Source organism: Nomascus leucogenys, chromosome 4, assembly GCF_006542625.1.
Source record: "Nomascus leucogenys isolate Asia chromosome 4, Asia_NLE_v1, whole genome shotgun sequence".
Classification (NCBI taxonomy): Eukaryota; Metazoa; Chordata; class Mammalia; order Primates; family Hylobatidae; genus Nomascus; species Nomascus leucogenys.
Genome location: NC_044384.1, coordinates 82,322,044 through 82,340,739, shown reverse-complemented (window position 1 = coordinate 82,340,739; position 18,696 = coordinate 82,322,044). Strand labels below are relative to the sequence as shown.

General features: G+C 49.6%; 1 protein-coding gene across 2 annotated transcripts; it reads left to right on the top strand.

The window, feature by feature from the left end:
- The first annotated feature begins 7,056 nt into the window (after positions 1-7,056).
- Positions 7,057-10,285, top strand: ZBTB3 (zinc finger and BTB domain containing 3). Of its 2 annotated transcripts, none has more exons than XM_003274098.4 (2): positions 7,057-7,253; positions 7,502-10,268. In XM_003274098.4, exons 1-2 carry the CDS (start codon positions 7,155-7,157, stop codon positions 9,107-9,109), a joined length of 1,707 nt encoding a protein of 568 aa, XP_003274146.1. In that variant the 5' UTR covers positions 7,057-7,154; the 3' UTR covers positions 9,110-10,268. The 2 variants fall into 2 exon arrangements, with proteins under 2 accessions (XP_003274146.1, XP_030666851.1); XM_030810991.1 differs by having other exon boundaries at positions 7,063-7,086; positions 7,502-10,285.
- Positions 10,286-18,696: the final 8,411 nt, after the last annotated feature.

The following is an 18,696-nucleotide window of genomic DNA, read 5'->3' as shown; positions in this document are numbered from 1 at the left end:
CTCGCTCTGTTGCCCAGGCTGGAGTGCAGTGGTGCGATCTCGGCTCACCACAACCTCCGCCTCCCGGGTTCAAGCGATTCTCCTGCCTCAGCCTCCCGAGTAGCTGGGATTAAAGGCATGTGCCACCACACCTGACTAATTTTGTATTTTTAGTAGAGATGGGGTTTCTCCATGTTGGTCAGGCTGGTCTCAAACTCCCAACCTCAGGTGATCCACCCACTTCGGCCTCCCAAAGTGTTGTGATTACAGGCGTGAGCCACCGCTCCCGGCCGGCAACTGTCTGAATTGCTTGAACCTGGGAGGCGGCCCGAGATCTTGCCACTGAACTCCAGCCTGGGCAATAAGAGCAAAACTCCGTCTCAATAGATTAGATAGGTAGATAGATAGATAGATAGATAGATAGATAGATAGATAGATAAAGATAGATAGATGCTACCCCTTACTGCTTTCTTCCTAGATGCCTGGGCAACAAGAGTGAAACTCCATCTCAATAAATAAATTAAATAAATAAATAAATAAATAAATGCTACCACTTACTACTTCTTCCTAGATGCCAGACACTGTGTTAAGCACTTTATATAATTCTCTCCCTTAATTCTCATAGTAATCTACAGAAATTGGTGTAGAAATAAAAAAAAAAATGTACTGCCGGGCGCGGTGGTTCCAGCCTGTAATCCCAGCACTTTGGGAGGCCGAGACGGGCGGATCACGAGGTCAGGAGATCGAGACCATCTTGGCTAACACGGTGAAACCCCGTTTCTACTAAAAATACAAAAAATTAGCCGGGCGTGTTGGCGGGCGCCTGTGGTCCCAGCTACTCCGGAGGCTGAGGCAGGAGAATGGCATGAACCCAGGAGGCGGAGCTTGCAGTGAGCTGAGATGGCGCCACTGCACTCCAACCTGGGGGACACAGCGAGACTCCGTCTCAAAAAAAAAAAAAAAAAAAAAAAAAATGTACACGAGCCTTAGCCAAAAGGCCAAGAAGCTACAGAAAATAATGAAAGTTAGGCCGGGCCTGGTGATTTACGCCTGTAATACCAGCACTTTGAGAGGCCGAGGAGGGCGGATCATGAGGTCAGGAGATTGAGACCATCCTGGCTAACACGGCGAAACCCCGTCTCTACTAAAAATACAAAAAATTAGCCAGGCGTGGTGGCACGTGCCTGTAGTCCCAGCTACTCAGGAGGCTGAGGCAGGAGAATCGCTTGAACCTGGGAGGCGGAGGTTGCAGTGAGCGGAGATCGCGCCACTACACTCCAGACTGGCGGCAAAGCAAGCTGGAGTCTCAAAAAAAAAAAAAAAAAAAAAATATATATATATATATATATATATATATTTTTAAAAGCTATTGGAATCCCAAAAAACACTTTAAGCCTCGAGAGAGATATGACTGCGAGTCACATATAGTTTACAACTTCTTTTCTCAGATTATAGATTAACTCTTTTTCTTGTTTTTTATTTTTGAGAAGGAGTCTCGCTCTTTCACCGAGGCTGGAGTGCAGTGGCGCGATCTCGGCTCACTGCAGGCTCCGCACCCTGGGGTTCACGCCATTCTCCTGCCTCAGCCTCCCGCATAGCTGGGACTACAGGCGCCCGCCACCTTGCCCGGCTGATTTTTTGTATTTTTAGTAGAGACGGGGTTTCACCGTGTTAGCCAGGATGGTCTCGATCTCCTGACCTCGTGATCCGCCCGCCTTGGCCTCCCAAAGTGCTGGGATTACAGGCGTGAGCCACCGCGCCCGGCCTTTTTTATTTTTATTTTTTTGAGACAGAGCCTTGCTGTGTTGCCCAGGTTGGAGTGCAGGAAATCCATGACTATTTTATCCTCTGTTAAAAAATATTACATGCACCGGGCACGGTGGCTCATGCCTGTAATCCCGGCTACTCGGCTACTCGGGAGGCTGGGGCAGGAGAATTGCTTGAACCCGGGAGGCGGAGGTTGCAATGAGCCTAGATCGCGCCACTGCACTCCAGCCTGAGAGACAGAGCAAGACTCCCTCTCAAAAAAAAAAAAAAGTTATATGCGAATCACGAGATCAGAATTTCAAGACTAGCCTGGCCAACATAGTGAAACCCCATCTCTACTAAAAATACAAAAAATTAGCCAGACATGGTGGCAGGTGCCTGTAATCCCAGCTACTCAGGAGGCTGAGGCAGAAGAATCTCTTGAACCCGGGAGGCGGAGGTTGCAGTTAGGCAAGATCTCGCCACTGCACTCCAGCCCAGGCAACAGTGCGAAACTCCAAATAAAAAAAAATTGGAAAAAAAAAAATACATGTACTCTTTCCAAAAAGAAACATTGTCTATAGCCAACCAAATTGCTATAACTATGTACCAATCTTCCATGAAAAATGTAATCCTACTAAAAAGTCCTGTGTGCTTGCCTATATAAATGAAATCTTAACTTTCTTACTTCACAACACTGACTCCATTCCTCTGGAGTTGGTGTTTCCAGGTGTTCCATCCTCATACTTCGCACTTGAAAAAACTCTAAATTAGGTTCTGACCTGTCGGATTATTTTAGGTTGACACTGATACTATTATTCTTACCTTATAAATGAGCCCGAAAAAGATCAAGGGGCGGTATTTGGGTATGAATAGCTGACCTGCTCCAAAGCTTGCGTTCCTTTTTTTTTTTTTTGAGACAGAGTCTCGCTCTGTCACCCAGGCTGGAGTGCAGTGGCACAATCTCGGCTCACTGCAAGCTCTGCCTCCCGGGTTTACGCCATTCTCCTGCCTCAGCCTCTCCGAGTAGCTGGGACTACAGGCGCCCGCCACCAAGCCTGGCTAATTTTTTTGTATTTTTAGTAGAGATGGGGTTTCACTGTGGTCTCGATCTCCTGACCTCATGATCTGCCCACCTCGGCCTCCCAAAGTGCTGGGATTACAAGCGTGAGCCACCGCGCCCGGCCTCCTTTTTTTTTCTTTTTTTCTTTCTTTCTTTCTTTTTTTTTTGAATCGGAGTCTCATTCTGTCGCCTAGGCTGGAACGCAGTAGTGCAATCTCGACTCACTGCAACCTCCACCTCCCAGGTTCAAGTGATTCTCCTGCCTCAGCCTCCCAAGTAGCTGGGATTACAGGTGCCCACCACCACGCCCAGCTAATTTTTTTTTTTTTTTTTTTTTTTTTTGTATTTTTAGTAGAGACCGGGTTTCACCATGTTGGCCAGGCTGGTTTCGAACTTCTGACCTTAGGTAATCCATCTGTCTCAATCTCCCAAAATGCTGGGATTACGGGCCTGAGCCACTGCACCCGGCCCCACCTTTTTTTTTTTTTTTTTCTTGAGAAAGGGTCTCATTCTGTCACCTAGGCTGCCAGGCTGGAGTGCTCATTGCATTCCCCAGCTACAGGTATGGGTCCCCATGCGCGGGTAATTTTTTATTTTTTGCAGAGATGTGGGTCTTACTCTGTTGACCAGGCTAGTCTTGAACTTCTGGCCTCAAGTGATCCTCTTGCTTTGGTCTCCCAAAGTGTTGGGATTACAAGTGTGAGCCCTCACACCTGGGAAAGTCACCTTCTTCACTACTGTAAACTCTACTGCCTGAGACTGAAACTTTGGATAAAAAAGACACCAAAGCAATGACAAGGACTGTTGTGTCTGCTCCTCAAAGTGTGTGCATGTAGAGCCTGAAAGCTCAGAACAGCAATTCTCAAATTGTGGTCCCCAAAAGAAACTTTCAGGGGATTGGTGAAGTGCTCTTCTAGTTACATGTCTGTGTGAAACCAACTTTTCTTCATGTATTTCAATCAAAACAATATATCCTAATAGCTAATAGAAGCAGATGTGAAAATCGAGCTGTCTCCTATAGAAACAGTGTGATATTGTGAAATATACATTTCTTTGACCCCATTTTCTGGCATGCAACTCCTAAATCTCTAAAGTGATTTTTTTGGTATGCTAATGATTAACTGATGGCTGGCAGGCCCTAGGTAGCTTCCGGATGGGGGCTGGTCACCATAAAGAGCAGGGCATGATTGGAAGGTTGGGGTTTTCAGCCCACCCCCAACTTCTGGGGAGTGGAGGGGGTGCTGAACTGTTTAGCTGATCACCAATGGCCAATGGTTTCAGCAGTCATGCTTACATAATGAAGCATCCACAAAAATCCAAAAGGACTGGGTTCAGAGATTCCACATGGCTGAACACCTGGAGGTTCCTGGAAGGTGGCACACCGGAAGAGGGCTCGGAAGCTCCACATCCCTTCCCCATACCTCACCCTAGGCACCTCTTCATCTGCATCCTTTGAAATAGCCTCTATAATAAACCAGTAAACGTAAGTAAGTGTTTCCCTGATTTCTATGAGCCACCCTAGTAAGTTAACGAAAGCCCAAGTAGAGTTGTGGGGGCCTAGATTTACAGTTGGTCAGTCAGAGGCACAGGTAAAACAGCCTGGGGCTTTTGACTGGCATCAGAAGTCAGGGGCCATGTCTGGTAAACAATAATTTGATTTAAAAAAAAAAAAAAAAGGAAGGGTGGGAGGGAGGGAGGCAGGGGAAAGAGAGAGACGGGAGAGACAGAAGAAAAGAAAACGGGGAAAGAAAGAGAGAAAAGAAAGAAAGAAAGAGAGAGAGAGAAAGAAAAAGAAAGAAAGAAAGAAAGAGAAAAGGAAGGAAAAGAAAAGAAATAAAAGAAAACAAAAGGAGATAAAAGAAACTAGTACTGGGGGGCTGGTGGGGAGGGCGATCTTGGGATCTGCACCCTAAACCTTTGAAATCTGAGGTTATCTCCAAGTAGACACTGTTGGCATTAAACAAGAGGACACCCAGCTGGAATTGCTTGCTTGTGGACTGGGGAAAAAACCAACACATTTGGTCACACAGAAGCCTTCTTTGTTGATTGTTGTGGTGGTGTGAGAGGAGAGAAAAACAGTGTCTCCCCCCAACTCCCCTGTAAAACAATGCCATTATTCTCACAACGTATTTATTGCTTTTGGTAAATAGTTACTTTTCCATCTCTATTTTAAAATATATATATATATGCTGGGGGCGGTGGCTGATGCCTGTAATCCCAACACTTTGGAAGGCCGAGACGGGCGGATCACCTGAGGTTGGGAGTTCGAGACCAGCCTGACCGACATGGGAAAACCTCGTCTCAACTAGAAATACAAAATTAGCCAGGTGTGGTGGCGCACGCCTGTAATCCCAGCACTTTGGGACGCCAAGGCGGGCGGATCACGAGGTCAGGAGATTGAGACCATCCTGGCTAACACGGTGAAACCCTGTCTCTACTAAAAATACAAAAAATTAGCCAGGCTTTGTGGCCGGTGCCTGTAGTCCCAGCTACTCGGGAGGCTGAGGCAGGAGAATGGCATGAACCCGGGAGGCGGAGCTTGCAGTGAGCCAAGATCCTGCCACTGCACTCCAGCCTGGGCGACAGAGCGAGACACTGTCTCAAAACAAACAAAACAAACAAACAAACAAATATAAATATATATGAGGCCAGGCAAGGTGGCTCATGCCTGTGATCACAACACTTTGGGAGGCCAAAGTGGGTGGATCACCTGAGGGGTCAGAATTGCAATGAGACAAGATCACCCCACTGCACTCCAGCCTGGGTGACACAGCAAGACGCAAAAAAAGAAAAATAAATGAAAATTAAATTAAATTAAAAATTAAAAAGGTCAGGCTTGGTGGCTGACACCTGTAATCTCAGCATTTTGGGAAGCCAAGCTGGGAGGATCACATGAGCCCAGGAGTTCAAGACCCGCCTGGGCAACACAGAGAGTCCCCCGTCTCTATTTACAACATATACATATATATATATATTTTGAGACGGATTCTCCTGCCTCAGCCTCCCAAGTAGCTGGGATAATAGGTGCCAAGCTTATTTTTATATTTTTATTATTATTTATTCTTTTTTTTTTTTTGAGATTGAATTTCACTCTTGTTGCCCAGGCTGGAGTGCAATGGCGCGATCTTGGCTCACTACAACCTCCGCCCCCCAATTTCAAGCGATTCTCCTGCCTCAGCCTCCCAAGTAGGTGAGATTACAGACATGCGCCACCACACCCTGCTAATTTTTGTACTTTTAATAGAGACGGGTTTTCTCCATGTTGGTCAGGCTGGTCTCGAACTCCCGACCTCAGGTGATCCACCCGCCTCGGACTCCCAAAGTGCTGGGATTTCAGGCACGCGCCACCATGCCCAGCTGATTTTTGTATTTTTAGTAGAGATGGGGTTTCACTATGTTGGTTAGACTGCTCTTGAACTCCGGACCTCAAGTGATCTGCCCGTCTCAGCCTCCCAAATTGCTGAGATTAAAGGCGTGAGCCACTGAACCCGGCAAATCTTAGAATTTTTGAGAGTAAGGGACCTTCAAGAGACAAACGCAGTTCAGGGACGTGTGGCTATTGCCCACAGTCACCAGTTGGTTCTCTTTTTTTTAGGGGGGTGGGGGGACAGGCTCTTGCTCTGTCGCCCAGGCTGGAGTGCAGTGGCACGATCTTGACTCACTGCAACCTCCGCCTCCCAGGTTCAAGTGATTCTCCTGCTTCAGCCTCCCCAATAGCTGGGATTACAGGCGGGCGCCCCCACGACTTGCTAATTTGTGTATTTTTAGTAGAGACTGGGTTTCAGCATGTTGGCCAGGCTGGTATCGAACTCCTGACCCCAAGTGATCCGCCCTCGTCGGCCTTCCAGAGTCCTGGGATTAGAGGCGTGAAGCACTGCGCCTGACCTAGTTGGTTCTCTTTTTCCCCGTCAGCCTGTAGCGGGAGTGGCGTGCTGTCAGCTGGGGTCCGACACTGTAAGGTTCCCGACCTCCAGCCTCGCCAGGAGAGCGCCGCGTTCAGCGACTCGAAGCCGGGTACCTCCTGCCTGCTGGATTAGGTAGGAGAAGCTCAGCCAATCCTGAGGGCTCGGAGGCAAGGAAGGCGGGACCAGGAGGAAAAGTTGAGGACAGGAGCGCCACCCAATCCAGCGCCTGACTGTAAAAGCGATGGCGGCGAGCACCCAATTGTAGACGGCAGTTAGAGGGAGGATGGTTAGTGAAGAGCGGACCAATCCGTGACAGGGGAGGGCAATCTCAAGCCAATTAAAGCTGAGAAGGTGGGAAGGGGCGGAGCTCGCCCTGTGGCTGCTCGGTGGTGGGTGAGGGATCAGCTTTCTCCGCTAGTTCCCACCCTGGGAGTCCTTAGCCCCTGGAATGCGTGAGGGAGATGCTTAGGGAGTTCCCGAAGTGGGGCGTAGAGGCATCGCCTGGCAAGGCCTGGGAGCGAAAAAGATCTCTACTTCGTGGAGCCGTTGGACGCCACCGGGTGGGCATCAAGGAAGCGGAGGGTGGCTAAGGGGCGGGACTTCCGGGGGCAGGGCTTATTGGGCGGGGGTGGGGCCTGTTCTAAGGTTAGGCCGAGGTGGGCGGAGCTAATAGGAGAGCTTTGGGTGTGACCTAGGAGAAAGAAGGGCAGTAACTTAAGCGATTGTTTTGGAGTGGCAAGTGATAGTTAAGGGCTGATAAGGTTGCTGGGGAGGTTACCTGTCTTAACTCACCGTCCCTTTTTCTCAGGGAGCCACTGGTGGGGACCTTTTTTGGGACCCCTTTCCTTCCTGGGGTACTATGGAGTTCCCAGAACACAGTCAGCAGCTGCTGCAGAGCCTCCGGGAGCAGCGGTCCCAGGGTTTCCTTTGTGACTGCACCGTGATGGTGGGTAGTACCCAGTTCTTAGCCCATCGGGCTGTGCTGGCCTCCTGCAGCCCATTCTTCCAGCTTTTCTACAAGGAGCGGGAATTGGACAAGAGGGATCTGGTGTGTATTCACAATGAAATTGTCACAGCCCCAGCCTTTGGGCTGCTTCTGGACTTTATGTATGCTGGCCAGCTGACCCTGAGAGGGGATACCCCTGTGGAGGATGTGCTGGCAGCTGCCAGCTACTTGCACATGAATGACATCGTCAAGGTGTGTAAGCGGCGGCTTCAAGCCCGGGCCCTGGCAGAGGCAGACAGTACCAAGAAGGAGGAGGAAACCAACTCACAGCCTCCTAGTTTGGAGTTTTTGTCTAGTACTTCCCGTGGCCCCCAGCCTTCGTTGGCGTCTGCTGAGACATCAGGCCATTGGGGCAAAGGGGAATGGAAAGGCTCTGCCGCTCCCTCACCTACTGTCCGTCCTCCAGATGAGCCACCAATGTCTAGTGGGGCTGACACTACACAGCCTGGCATGGAGGTTGACACACCACATCTGCGGGCACCTCATCCACTAGTGGCTGATGTCTCTCTTGCCAGCCCTAGTAGCTCCACTGAGACCATTCCTGCAAACTACTTCTCTTCTGGCATCCCAACAGTTTCACTGGAGCCACTGCCATCTCTTGATGTGGGTCCTGAGAGTCTGAGGGTGGTGGAACCAAAGGATCCTGGAGGACCACTGCAAGGCTTCTATCCCCCAGCCTCAGCCCCAGCCCCTGTCTCAGCTCCAGTTCCATCCCAGACTCCAGCCCCAGCTGAAGCTGAGGTGGTCCAGGTGAAAGTTGAAGCTATTGTGATCTCTGATGAAGAGACTGATGTGTCAGATGAACAGCCTCAGGGTCCTGAGAGAGCATTCCCATCTGGAGGAGCAGTGTATGGGGGACAGCCCTCCCAGCCAGAGGCTTTTGAAGACCCAGGGGCAGCAGGACTGGAGGAGGTGGGGCCAAGTGACCACTTCTTGCCAACAGACCCTCATCTACCCTACCATCTGCTGCCAGGTGCAGGGCAGTATCATCGAGGATTGGTGACCTCACCCCTGCCTGCACCCGCATCCCTGCATGAGCCACTTTACCTGTCTTCTGAGTACGAAGCAGCTCCAGGAAGCTTTGGGGTTTTTACTGAGGATGTTCCCACCTGCAAGACATGTGGGAAGACCTTCTCATGCTCTTACACACTACGGCGACATGCCACAGTGCACACACGTGAGCGACCCTACGAGTGCCGCTACTGCCTGCGGAGCTACACGCAGTCAGGGGACCTCTACCGCCACATCCGCAAGGCTCACAACGAGGACCTGGCCAAACGCAGCAAACCAGATCCAGAAGTGGGACCCCTTTTAGGGGTGCAGCCTCTCCCTGGCTCCCCAACAGCAGACAGACAGAGCAGCAGTGGTGGAGGGCCACCCAAAGATTTTGTACTTGGCCCCAAAAACTAACATCTAAGGGAGCATGAGCTGATGCTAGGCTGCTCTTGCCATCCTTAGATGGCAGCTCAGAAGGTTGGTGGCATCTCATCACCCCTGCTGGGTGACAAGAATAAAGGTTCTGCCCAGGCTGAAAGTTCCTACCCTTTTTTTTTTTTTTTAATTTTTTATTTTTTTGAGACAGAGTCTCTGTCGCCCAGGCTGGAGTGCAGTGGCGCAATCTCGGCTCACTGCAAGCTCAGCCTCCCGGGTTCATGCCATTCTCCTGGCTCAGCCTCCCGAGTAACTGGGACTACAGGCGCCTATCACCATGCCCGGCTAATTTTTTTGATTTTTAGTAAAGACGGGGTTTCGCCGTGTTAGCCAGGATGGTCTCGATCTCCTGACAGATCTCCTGACCTCGTGATCCGCCCGACTTGGCCTCCGGCAGTGCTGAGATTGTAGGCATGAGCCACTGCGCCCAGCCGCCTTTTTTTTTTTTTTTTTTTTTTTTTTTTTTGAGAGAGTCTTGCTCTGTTGCTGAGGCTGGAGTGCAGTGGCGCAATTTCAGCTCACTGCAACCTCTGCCTCCCGGATTCAAGCAATTCTTTTTTTTTTTTTTTTTTTTTGAGACGGAGTCTTGCTCTGTCCTCCAGGCTGGAGTGCAGTGGCGCAATCTCGGCCCACCACGCCTGGCTAATTTTTTGTATTTTTTAGTAGAGACGGGGTTTCACCATGTTAGTCAGGATGGTCTCGATCTCCAGACCTCATGATCCACCCGCCTCAGCCTCCCAAAGTGCTGGGATTACAGGCTTGAGCCACCGTGCCCGGCCTCAAGCGATTCTCTTAACTCAGCCTCTCGAGTAGCTGGGATTACAGGAACGTGCCACCACGCCCAGCTAATTCTTGTATTTTTAGTAGAGACAGGGTTTCACCATGTTGGCCAGGCTGGCCTCAAACTCCTGACCCCAGGTGATCCGCCCACCTTGGCCTTCCAGAGTGCTGGGATTAAAGGCATGAGCCACCATGCCCAGCCTCCTACCCTTTTCTTTGCCCAGCCAAATAAGCAGGACTTTATGGGGCAAAGCATATGTCAGCTCTCTCCAAGGGCACTGGGAATTTTCCTGAGGTGTAATCGCTTCTCACTGTATGTTCTGGAACATAAAGGTAGCAATGAAAGTATTTCTTTGAACTGTTGTTGGCTGGTTTCTTCTTCCTGCATGCTTTCATACCTCTCCTTCAGTTCTTTTTTTTTTTTTTTGAGACGGAGTCTCACTCTGTCGCCCAGGCTGGAGTGCAGTGGCGCAATCTCGGCTCACTGCCAGCTCCGCCTCCCTGGTTCGCACCATTCTCCTGCCTCAGCCTCCCTAGTAGCTGGGGCTACAGGCGCCCGCCCCCAAGCCCGGCTAATTTTTTGTATTTTTGTATTTTTAGTAGAGACAGGGTTTCACCGTGCTAGCCAGGATGGTCTCGATCTCCTGACCTCATGATCCGCCCGCTTCTGCCTCCCAAAGTGCTGGGATTACAGGCGTGAGCCACAGCTCTCCTTCGGTTCTTTTTGGAATGTCACATCTGTACTTGGGGTAGGGGTAGGGGTCAGATTGCTCATGAAGAAAAAAGTGGGACAGGCAGAGGGCGATGTAGCCTTAGGAAAAGTATACAAATTAAGGAAGCTTATAAAATTATGATTTATTATTGCAGTTGAGCTCCTGTTTTCTGGGCTATATCAGACATTTCGTATAAATATTTAATCCTCAACAATGTTAGGAGGTATGAGGTCCACTTCCTGTTTTGTTTGTTGTTGTTCATAAACAAACCTGAGACTTAGAAATCAAAGTTAACTTGTTCAGGGTCACAGAGGCTAGTTAAGGGGCAAGCCAGCATTTGAACCTGGCTTGCCACTGCAAACACCCTACCTGCTATACTGGTTAAAAGCATTGTTTCATCCAGGTGCGGAGGCTCATGCCTGTAATACCAACACTTTGGGAGGCCGAGGCGACCAGCCTGCCCAACGTGGTGAAACCCCATCTCTACTAAAAACACACAAAAAATTGTCTAGGTACGGTGGCTCACACCTGTAATTACAGCACTTTGGGAGGCTGATGCGAGCGGATCACTTGAGGTCAGGAGTTCAAGACCAGACTGGCCAACATGGTGAAACCCTGTCTACTAAAACTACAAAAATTAGCCAGGAGTGGTGGTGGGCGCCTGTAATCCCAGCTACCTGGGAGGCTGAGGCAGGAGAATCATTTGAACCTAGGACGTAGAGGTTGCAGTGGAGCTGAGATCACGCCACTGCACTTCAGCCTGGGCAACAAGACCAAAACTCCACCTCAAAAAAAAGAAAAAAATTATCCAGGCTTGGTGGCGGGTGCCTGTAATCCCAGCTACTCAGGAGGTTGAGGCAGGAGAATTGCTTGAACCTGGGAGGCGGAGGTTGCAGTGAGCCGAGATCGCGTCATTGCATTCCAGCCTGGGCAACAAGAGTGAGACTCTGTCTCAAAAAAAAAAAAAAAAAAAAAAAAAAAAAACCCTTGTTTGAAGTGCCGTTGGGGTGGCTGATGCCTGTTCTCCCAGCACTTTGGGAGGCCGAGGTGAGGCATCGCTTGTGGCTAGGAGTTACAGATTAGCCTGGGCAACATAGTGAGGCCTCTCAGGCCGGGCGCGGTGGCTCACGCTTGTAATCCCAGCACTTTGGGAGGCCAAGGCGGGCGGATCACGAGGTCAGGAGATCGAGACCATGGTGAAACCCCGTCTCTACTAAAAATACAAAAAAAAATTAGCCGGGCGTGGTGGCGGGCGCCTGTAGTCCCAGCTACTCGGAGAGGCTGAGGCAGGAGAATGGCGTGAACCCGGGAGGCGGAGCTTGCAGTGAGCCGAGATTGCGCCACTGCACTCCAGCCTGGGTGACAGAGCGAGACTCCGTCTCAAAAAAAAAAAAAAAAAAACATAGTGAGGCCTCCCGTCACTATAAAATAATAATAATTAAAAGTTGAATGTAGTTAACCAAGAACTATAAGTTGTTTTCTTTTTCTGTCCTTTTGTGTATTTGGCTTTGTTCCCTTGTTACCTCTGCTTTCCCCACTGGAAGACCTTTTGTTGATAGAACAGGTACTGTATTGATGATTTGAAATTTTTGCCTACAAGTTATAGATATGAATTGAGTTCTCTGAAGATGAGAAACTGAAAGGCCGGAAACACTAAGGCCCATAGTGGCTGATTAGTGGCGGGAGGTTGAGGGTCTGAGGTGCTGTGGCAATGATGGGTGCTTGCAAAACCTAAAGCAAGAAACTCAGGATGAGAGGATATTACAGTTCATGTAGTCTGACTCCCTCACTTGAAAAGTGTGACGACAACAGTCTAAGGAGGTTTAGGTTACTCACCTAAGGTCACGCAGGTGGTTACTGACAGTGGAGATAGCAAAGAAATGGGAGTTTGGAGTGCCATCATGGGATGGGGGCAAAAAGGGCTCTAGGAATGTGTGAGGAGTCTGGCCCCGCCTGTGCTGTAGGAGGGCCTAGAGGTTTGCCTGCAAACTTTTCCTTGGTACATAAGGACATGAGTGCAAATAAAGCAGGAAGGAAAACAGAAATAGGCTGGGCGCAAGTGGCTCACAACTCTAATCCCAGCACTTTGGGAGGCCAAGGCGGGTGGATCACAAGGTCAGGAGTTAGAGACCAGCCTGGCCAACATAGTGAAACCCCATCTCCACTAAAAATACAAAAAATTAGCTGGGCGTGGTGGCGGGCGCCTGTAATCCCAGCTACTCAGGAGGCTGAGGCAGGAGAATTGCTTGAACCCGGGAGGCGGAGGTTGCAGTGAGCCGAGATCACGCCATTGCACTCCAACCCTGGGTGACAGTGCGAGACTCCATCTCAAAAAAAAAAAAAAGAAAAAAAAGGGGGGGAAATGACAAATATTCTAAATTATCTTTCTCTCTTTTTGAGTCTGTGTCATATTCAGCACTGTGAACCCTTACCAGCAAGTGACTATTTTTGAGCTACAGGAAGGAGAGAAAGGTGAGCAGCCATGTGGCTAAAGAAAGCTCCTTAACTAGGACATATGGGAAGCAAAAGATGGTTAACATTTTGCTGCTGAATGAATTCTACATTCTTTCACATTCTTTGTGTTGAAATAACCTTCTAGCTTATCTTTCAAATGGCTCTTAATTTTATTTATGCAAGTACATTACTGCTTTAAATTCCTTGATGAAACAAGGCAAGATATAAATAAATACAATAAAAGCTATTCTAGCTGGGTAGAACACCTTTTCAAAAGTCTTCCCTAGAGTAAATATCAAATCAAAATGCCTTTATGAATCAGTTGCCCTTAAAAAGGTGGATTTTACGGTCTGTATATCTCAATTTCAACAGAAACACAAAGCAGAAAAAAAAAAAAAACTGGTTGTCTCAGAACATCGGTTCTTAAAATCAAGGCATAATAAATGGTCTACATGTGTAGACGATTTTGATGTAGATAATCTCTCCAGACAGTCTGGGGAACACAGGAACCATTGTATTGATCAGATTGTGGTCACATGTACTACTTAGCTAAAGAGGTTCTGTTCCTGGTGAGATTCTCCTGAGAAGCAAGCATTTGCTTTCAATATCCAGCATAAAGGGCATGTTTTCTTGCAGGTAGCAGTCAGGAATTTGTAATATTTTATTTATTTATTTATTTATTTTATTTTTATTTTTATTTTTTTTTTTGAGACGGAGTCTCGCTCTGTCACCCAGGCTGAAGTGCAGTGGTGCAATCTCGGCTCACTGCAAGCTCCGCCTCCCAGGTTCACGCCATTCTCCTGCCTCAGCCTCTCCGAGTAGCTGGGACTACAGGCGCCCGCCACCACGCCCGGCTAATTTTTTGTATTTTTTTTAGTAGAGACAGGGTTTCACCGTGGTCTCGATCTCCTGACCTCGTGATCCGCCCGCCTCGGCCTCCCAAAGTGCTGGGATTACAAGCGTGAGCCACCACGCCCGGCCAAATTTGCAATATTTTTATTTATTTATTTATTTATTTATTTTTTGTTTTTTTTGAGACAAGGTCTCCAGGTTTCCGAGGCTGGAGTGCAGTGGCACTATCATGACTCACTGCAGCCTCAACCCCTCTAGCTCCCAAGTAGCTGGAACTACAGACGTGCACTACCACGCATGGCTAATTTTTGTATCTTTTGTGGAGATGACGTTTCGCCCTGTTGCTGAGGCTGGTCTCAAACTCCTGGGCTCAAGCCATCCACCTGCCTTGGCCTCCCAAAGTACTGGGATTTCAGGCGTGAGCCATCATGCCCAGCCCGCAACATATGTAAAGCAGTAGCTATCACAGTTACAGCCACTGTGGCCTCATTATTATTATAATTTTTTGATGGAATTTTGCTCTTGTTGCCCAGGCTGGAGTGCAATAGCATGATCTTGGCTCAGCGCAATCTCGGCTCATTGCAACCTCTGCCTCCCGGGTTCAAGCGATTCTCCTGCCTCAGCCTCCCTAGTAGCTGGAATTTTTGTATTTTTAGTAAAGACGGGGTTTCTCCATGTTGGTCAGGCTGGTCTGGAACTGCCAACCTCAGATCCACCCCGCCTCGGCCTCCTAAAGTGCTGGCATTATAGGCGTGAGCCACCGCACCCGGCCTCATTTTATTTATTCTTATTTTTTTAGTTTTTTAGTTTGATTTTTTTTTAGACAGAGTCTCCCTCTGTCACCCAGGCTGGAGTGCAGTGGTGGCTGGGATTACAGGCATAAGCCACCATACCCAGCCTGCGGCCTCAGTTTATCTGCTGAATGGTAGGAACAGTTTATGCCAATTTGTAGAGATGTGATCAATAAATTATTTCTCATTTCCACTGGTCTTAATGCTCCCATTCATGGATTCAAGGAACCATAGGCTCCTGGGGATCAGCTCATCTAATTGCTAGTCTAACACTGAATCCTCCTTTTGCCAGTTGTTGTCAAACCTCCACTTGAGGCCGGGAATGGCACCTCACACCTGGAATTCCAGCACTCTGGGAGGCTGAGGTGGGCAGATTATTGGGAGGTCAGGAGTTGAAGACCAGCCTGGCCAAGATGGTGAAACCCTGTCTCTACTAAAAATACAAAAATTAGGCGGGCGTGGTGGCGTGCACACACCTGTGGTCCCAGCTACTTGCTTGGAGGCCAAGGCAGTAGAATTGCTTGAACCTGGGAGGCAGAGGTTCTACCAAGCCAAGATCACACCACTTGCATTCCAGCCTGAGGAACAGAGCGAGACTCCATCTCAAAAAAAAAAAAAAAAACAAAACAGGCCGGGCACAGTGGCTCACACCTGTAATCCCAGCACTTTGGGAGGCCGAGGCCGGTGGATCACAAGGTCAGGAGTTCAAGACCAGCCTGGCCAAGCTGGTGAAACCTCATCTCTACTAAAAATACAAAAATTAGCCAGGAGTACTGGCGGGCACCTGTAATCCTAGCTACTCAGGAGGCTGGGGCAGGAGAATGGCTTGAACCTGTGAGGTGGAGGTTGCAGTGAGCTGAGATTGTGCCACTGTACTCAAGCCTGGGCTACAGAGCGAGACTCTGTCTCAAAAAAAAATAAAAAAAAAAACCTTTCCTTCCTTCCTTCCTTCCTTCCTTCCTTCCTTCCTTCCTTCCTTCCCTTCCCTCCCTCCTCCCTCCCTCCTTCCTTCCTTCCTTCCTTCCTTCCTCTCTGTGGCCCAGGCTGCAAACTACTCAGCTCGTTGCTGCCCGCGCCGCGGACTGCCTGGGACTGCTTTTTCTCGTTTGGCTGCAGGCGCGTGGTCGCCATGTTGGCCACGCTGCTCACCACCTCCTGACGCCGAGTGCTCTGCCCGCCTCAGCCTCCCGAGCCCCTGCCCGGCCACCGCCCCATCTGGGAGGTGGGGAGCGCCTCTGCCCGGCCGCCCCGTCCGGGAAGAAGTGAGGAGCGCCTCTGCCCGGCCGCCCCGTCCGGGAAGAAGTGAGGAGCGCCTCTGCCCGGCCGCCCCGTCTGGGGAAGTGAGGAGCGCCTCTGCCCGGCCGCCCCGTCTGGGAAGTGAGGAGCGCCTCGGCCCGGCCGCCCCGTCTGGGAAGTGAGGAGCGCCTCTGCCCGGCCACCCATCGTCTGGGAAGTGAGGAGGCCTCTGCCCGGCCACCCATTGTCTGGGAAGTGAGGGGCGCCTCTGCCCGGCCACCTATCATCTGGGAAGAAGTGAGGAGCGTCTCTGCCTGGCCGCCCCGTTTGGGAAGTGAGGAGCGCCTCTGCCCGGCCGCCCCCCCGTGTCTGGGAAGAAGTGAGGAGCGCCTCTGCCCGGCCGCTCCGTCTGGGAGGTCTACCATGGAGGCCAGAAGCAATGTGGGGGCTGGTCGTGGTGGCTCACGCCTGTGGTCCCGGCACTCTGGGGGGCGAGGCGGGTTGATGACTTCGGGCTAGGAGTTCGAGACCAGTCTGGCCAACTTGGCGAAACATGAAAAATACAACAGACAAACCAACCAACTCAGTGACAACAAAACAGGTCTACCCTGGAGTCATACTCTAATTTTTTCTATTTTCCTCCCTTTCTGATCCTTTATCCCACTTTCTTTTTCTTCCTCTTCCTTCTCCCTCTTCTTTGTCAAATAGAGGATTGAGTTATTATCACTGATCCACATAAAGTCCCTCTCTATCTTATTTTAACTCCCACCCCCCATTTCTATTCCCCGACTTCCCATGTGTAACCTTCCTAATATGTTTGATACGCATCTTTTTGTTTGTATGTATTTTTAGAAAATGTTTATTGTTTTTGTGTGCAAAAAAAATTAATAAAAAAAAAAACAAAACCTCGGCAGGGCACGGTGGCTGACGCCTGTCATCCCAGCACTTTGGGAGGCCGAGGCGGGCGGATCACGAGGTCAGGAGATCAAGACCATCCTGCCTAACACGGTGAAACCCTGTATCTACTAAAAATGCAAAAAGTTAGTCAGGCGTGGTGGCGGGCACCTGTAGTCCCAGCTACTTGGGAGGCTGAGGCAGGAGAATGGCGTGAACCTGGGAAGTGGAGCTTGCAGTGAGCCGAGATCACGCCACTGCACTCCAGTCTGGGTGACAGAGCAAGACTCTGTCTCAAAAACCCAAAAAACTCTTTCCCAAAGGAAACCTATTGTTGGTGTCCTAGTTGTTGGATTTCCTTAGACTGAGCCAAAATCTGTCTCCCTTTATAGGAGTATGGACCAGGCCCCAGCCTATTAAGTTTCATACTGAGAATGTTTGCTTGTGAGCTATAAACTTAGTTTTCTTCTTTTTTTTTTTGAGATGGAGTCTCATTCTGTAGCCCAGGCTGGAGTGCAGGAGCACAATCTCGGCTCACTGTAAGGTCCGCCGCCAGAGTTCACACCATTCTCCTGCCTCAGCTTCCCAAGTAGCTGGGATTACAGGCGTGTGCCACCACGCTGGGCTAATTTTTTGTATTTTTTGTAGAGACGGGGTTTCACCATGCTAGCCAGGATGGTCTCGATCTCCTGACCTCGTGATCTGCCCACCTCAGCCTCCCAAAGTCTGGGATTACAGGCGTGAGCCACCGCACCTGGCCCCGACAATAATTCTTACTCAAGTTTCTCTTTTTCCCAATGAGAATCCAAAGTAGTGTCATGCATTTATTTGATTGATGTCTCTTAACTGTCTTTCTTTTTGAGACAGGATATCACTCTGTCGACCAGGCTTCAGTGCAGTGGCACAATTTTAGCTCACTGCAACCTCGATCGTTTGGGCTCAAGTGATCCTCCCACCTTAGCCTCCTGAATATCTGGGATTACAGGCATGCACCCTAGTCCCCACTAATTTTTATATCTTTTGTAGACAGAGGGTTTTGCCATGTTGCCCACATTGGTCTCAAACTCCTGGGCTCAAAAGATCTGCCCCCTTCAGCCTCCCAAAGTTCTAGGATCATTGGTGTGCGCCACTGAACCTGGCCTTAAGTTTTACTAGGTTTCCCTTCCCTTTTTCCTTGCAATTTATTTGTTGAAGCAGCTGGGGTTGTTTTACGGTTTGAGGGTCTGGAGTTTGCTGCTTACATCCCCATAGTTTCATTTAACATATTCCTCTGTCCAAACGTTCCTTTAAAAATATTTATTTAGGGCCAGGCACAGTGGTTCAAGCTGTAATCCCAGCTACTCAAGAGGTTGATGCAAGAGGATCCCTTGAGCCCAGGAGTTCAAGGCTATGATCACACTACTGCACTCCAGTCTGGGCTACAGAGCAAGACCCTGTCTCTAAAAAAAAAAAAAAAAAAATAGGCCGGGCGTGGTGGCTCACACCTGTAATCCCAACACTTTGGGAGGCCGAGGCGGGCAGATCACAAGGTCAAGAGATCCAGACCAGCTGGGTGCGGTGGCTCACGCTTGTAATCCCAGCACTTTGGGAGGCGGATCACGAGGTCAGGAGATCGAGACCACAGTGAAACCCCATCTCTACTAAAAATACAAAAAAATTAGCCAGGTGTGGTGGCGGGCGCCTGTAGTCCCAGCTACTTGGAGAGGCTGAGGCAGGAGAATGGCGTGAACCCAGGAGGCAGAGCTTGCAGTGAGCCGAGATTGCGCCACTGCACTCCAGCCTGGGCGACAGAGCGAGACTCTGTCTCAAAAAAAAAAAAAAAAAAAAAAGAGATCCAGACCATCCT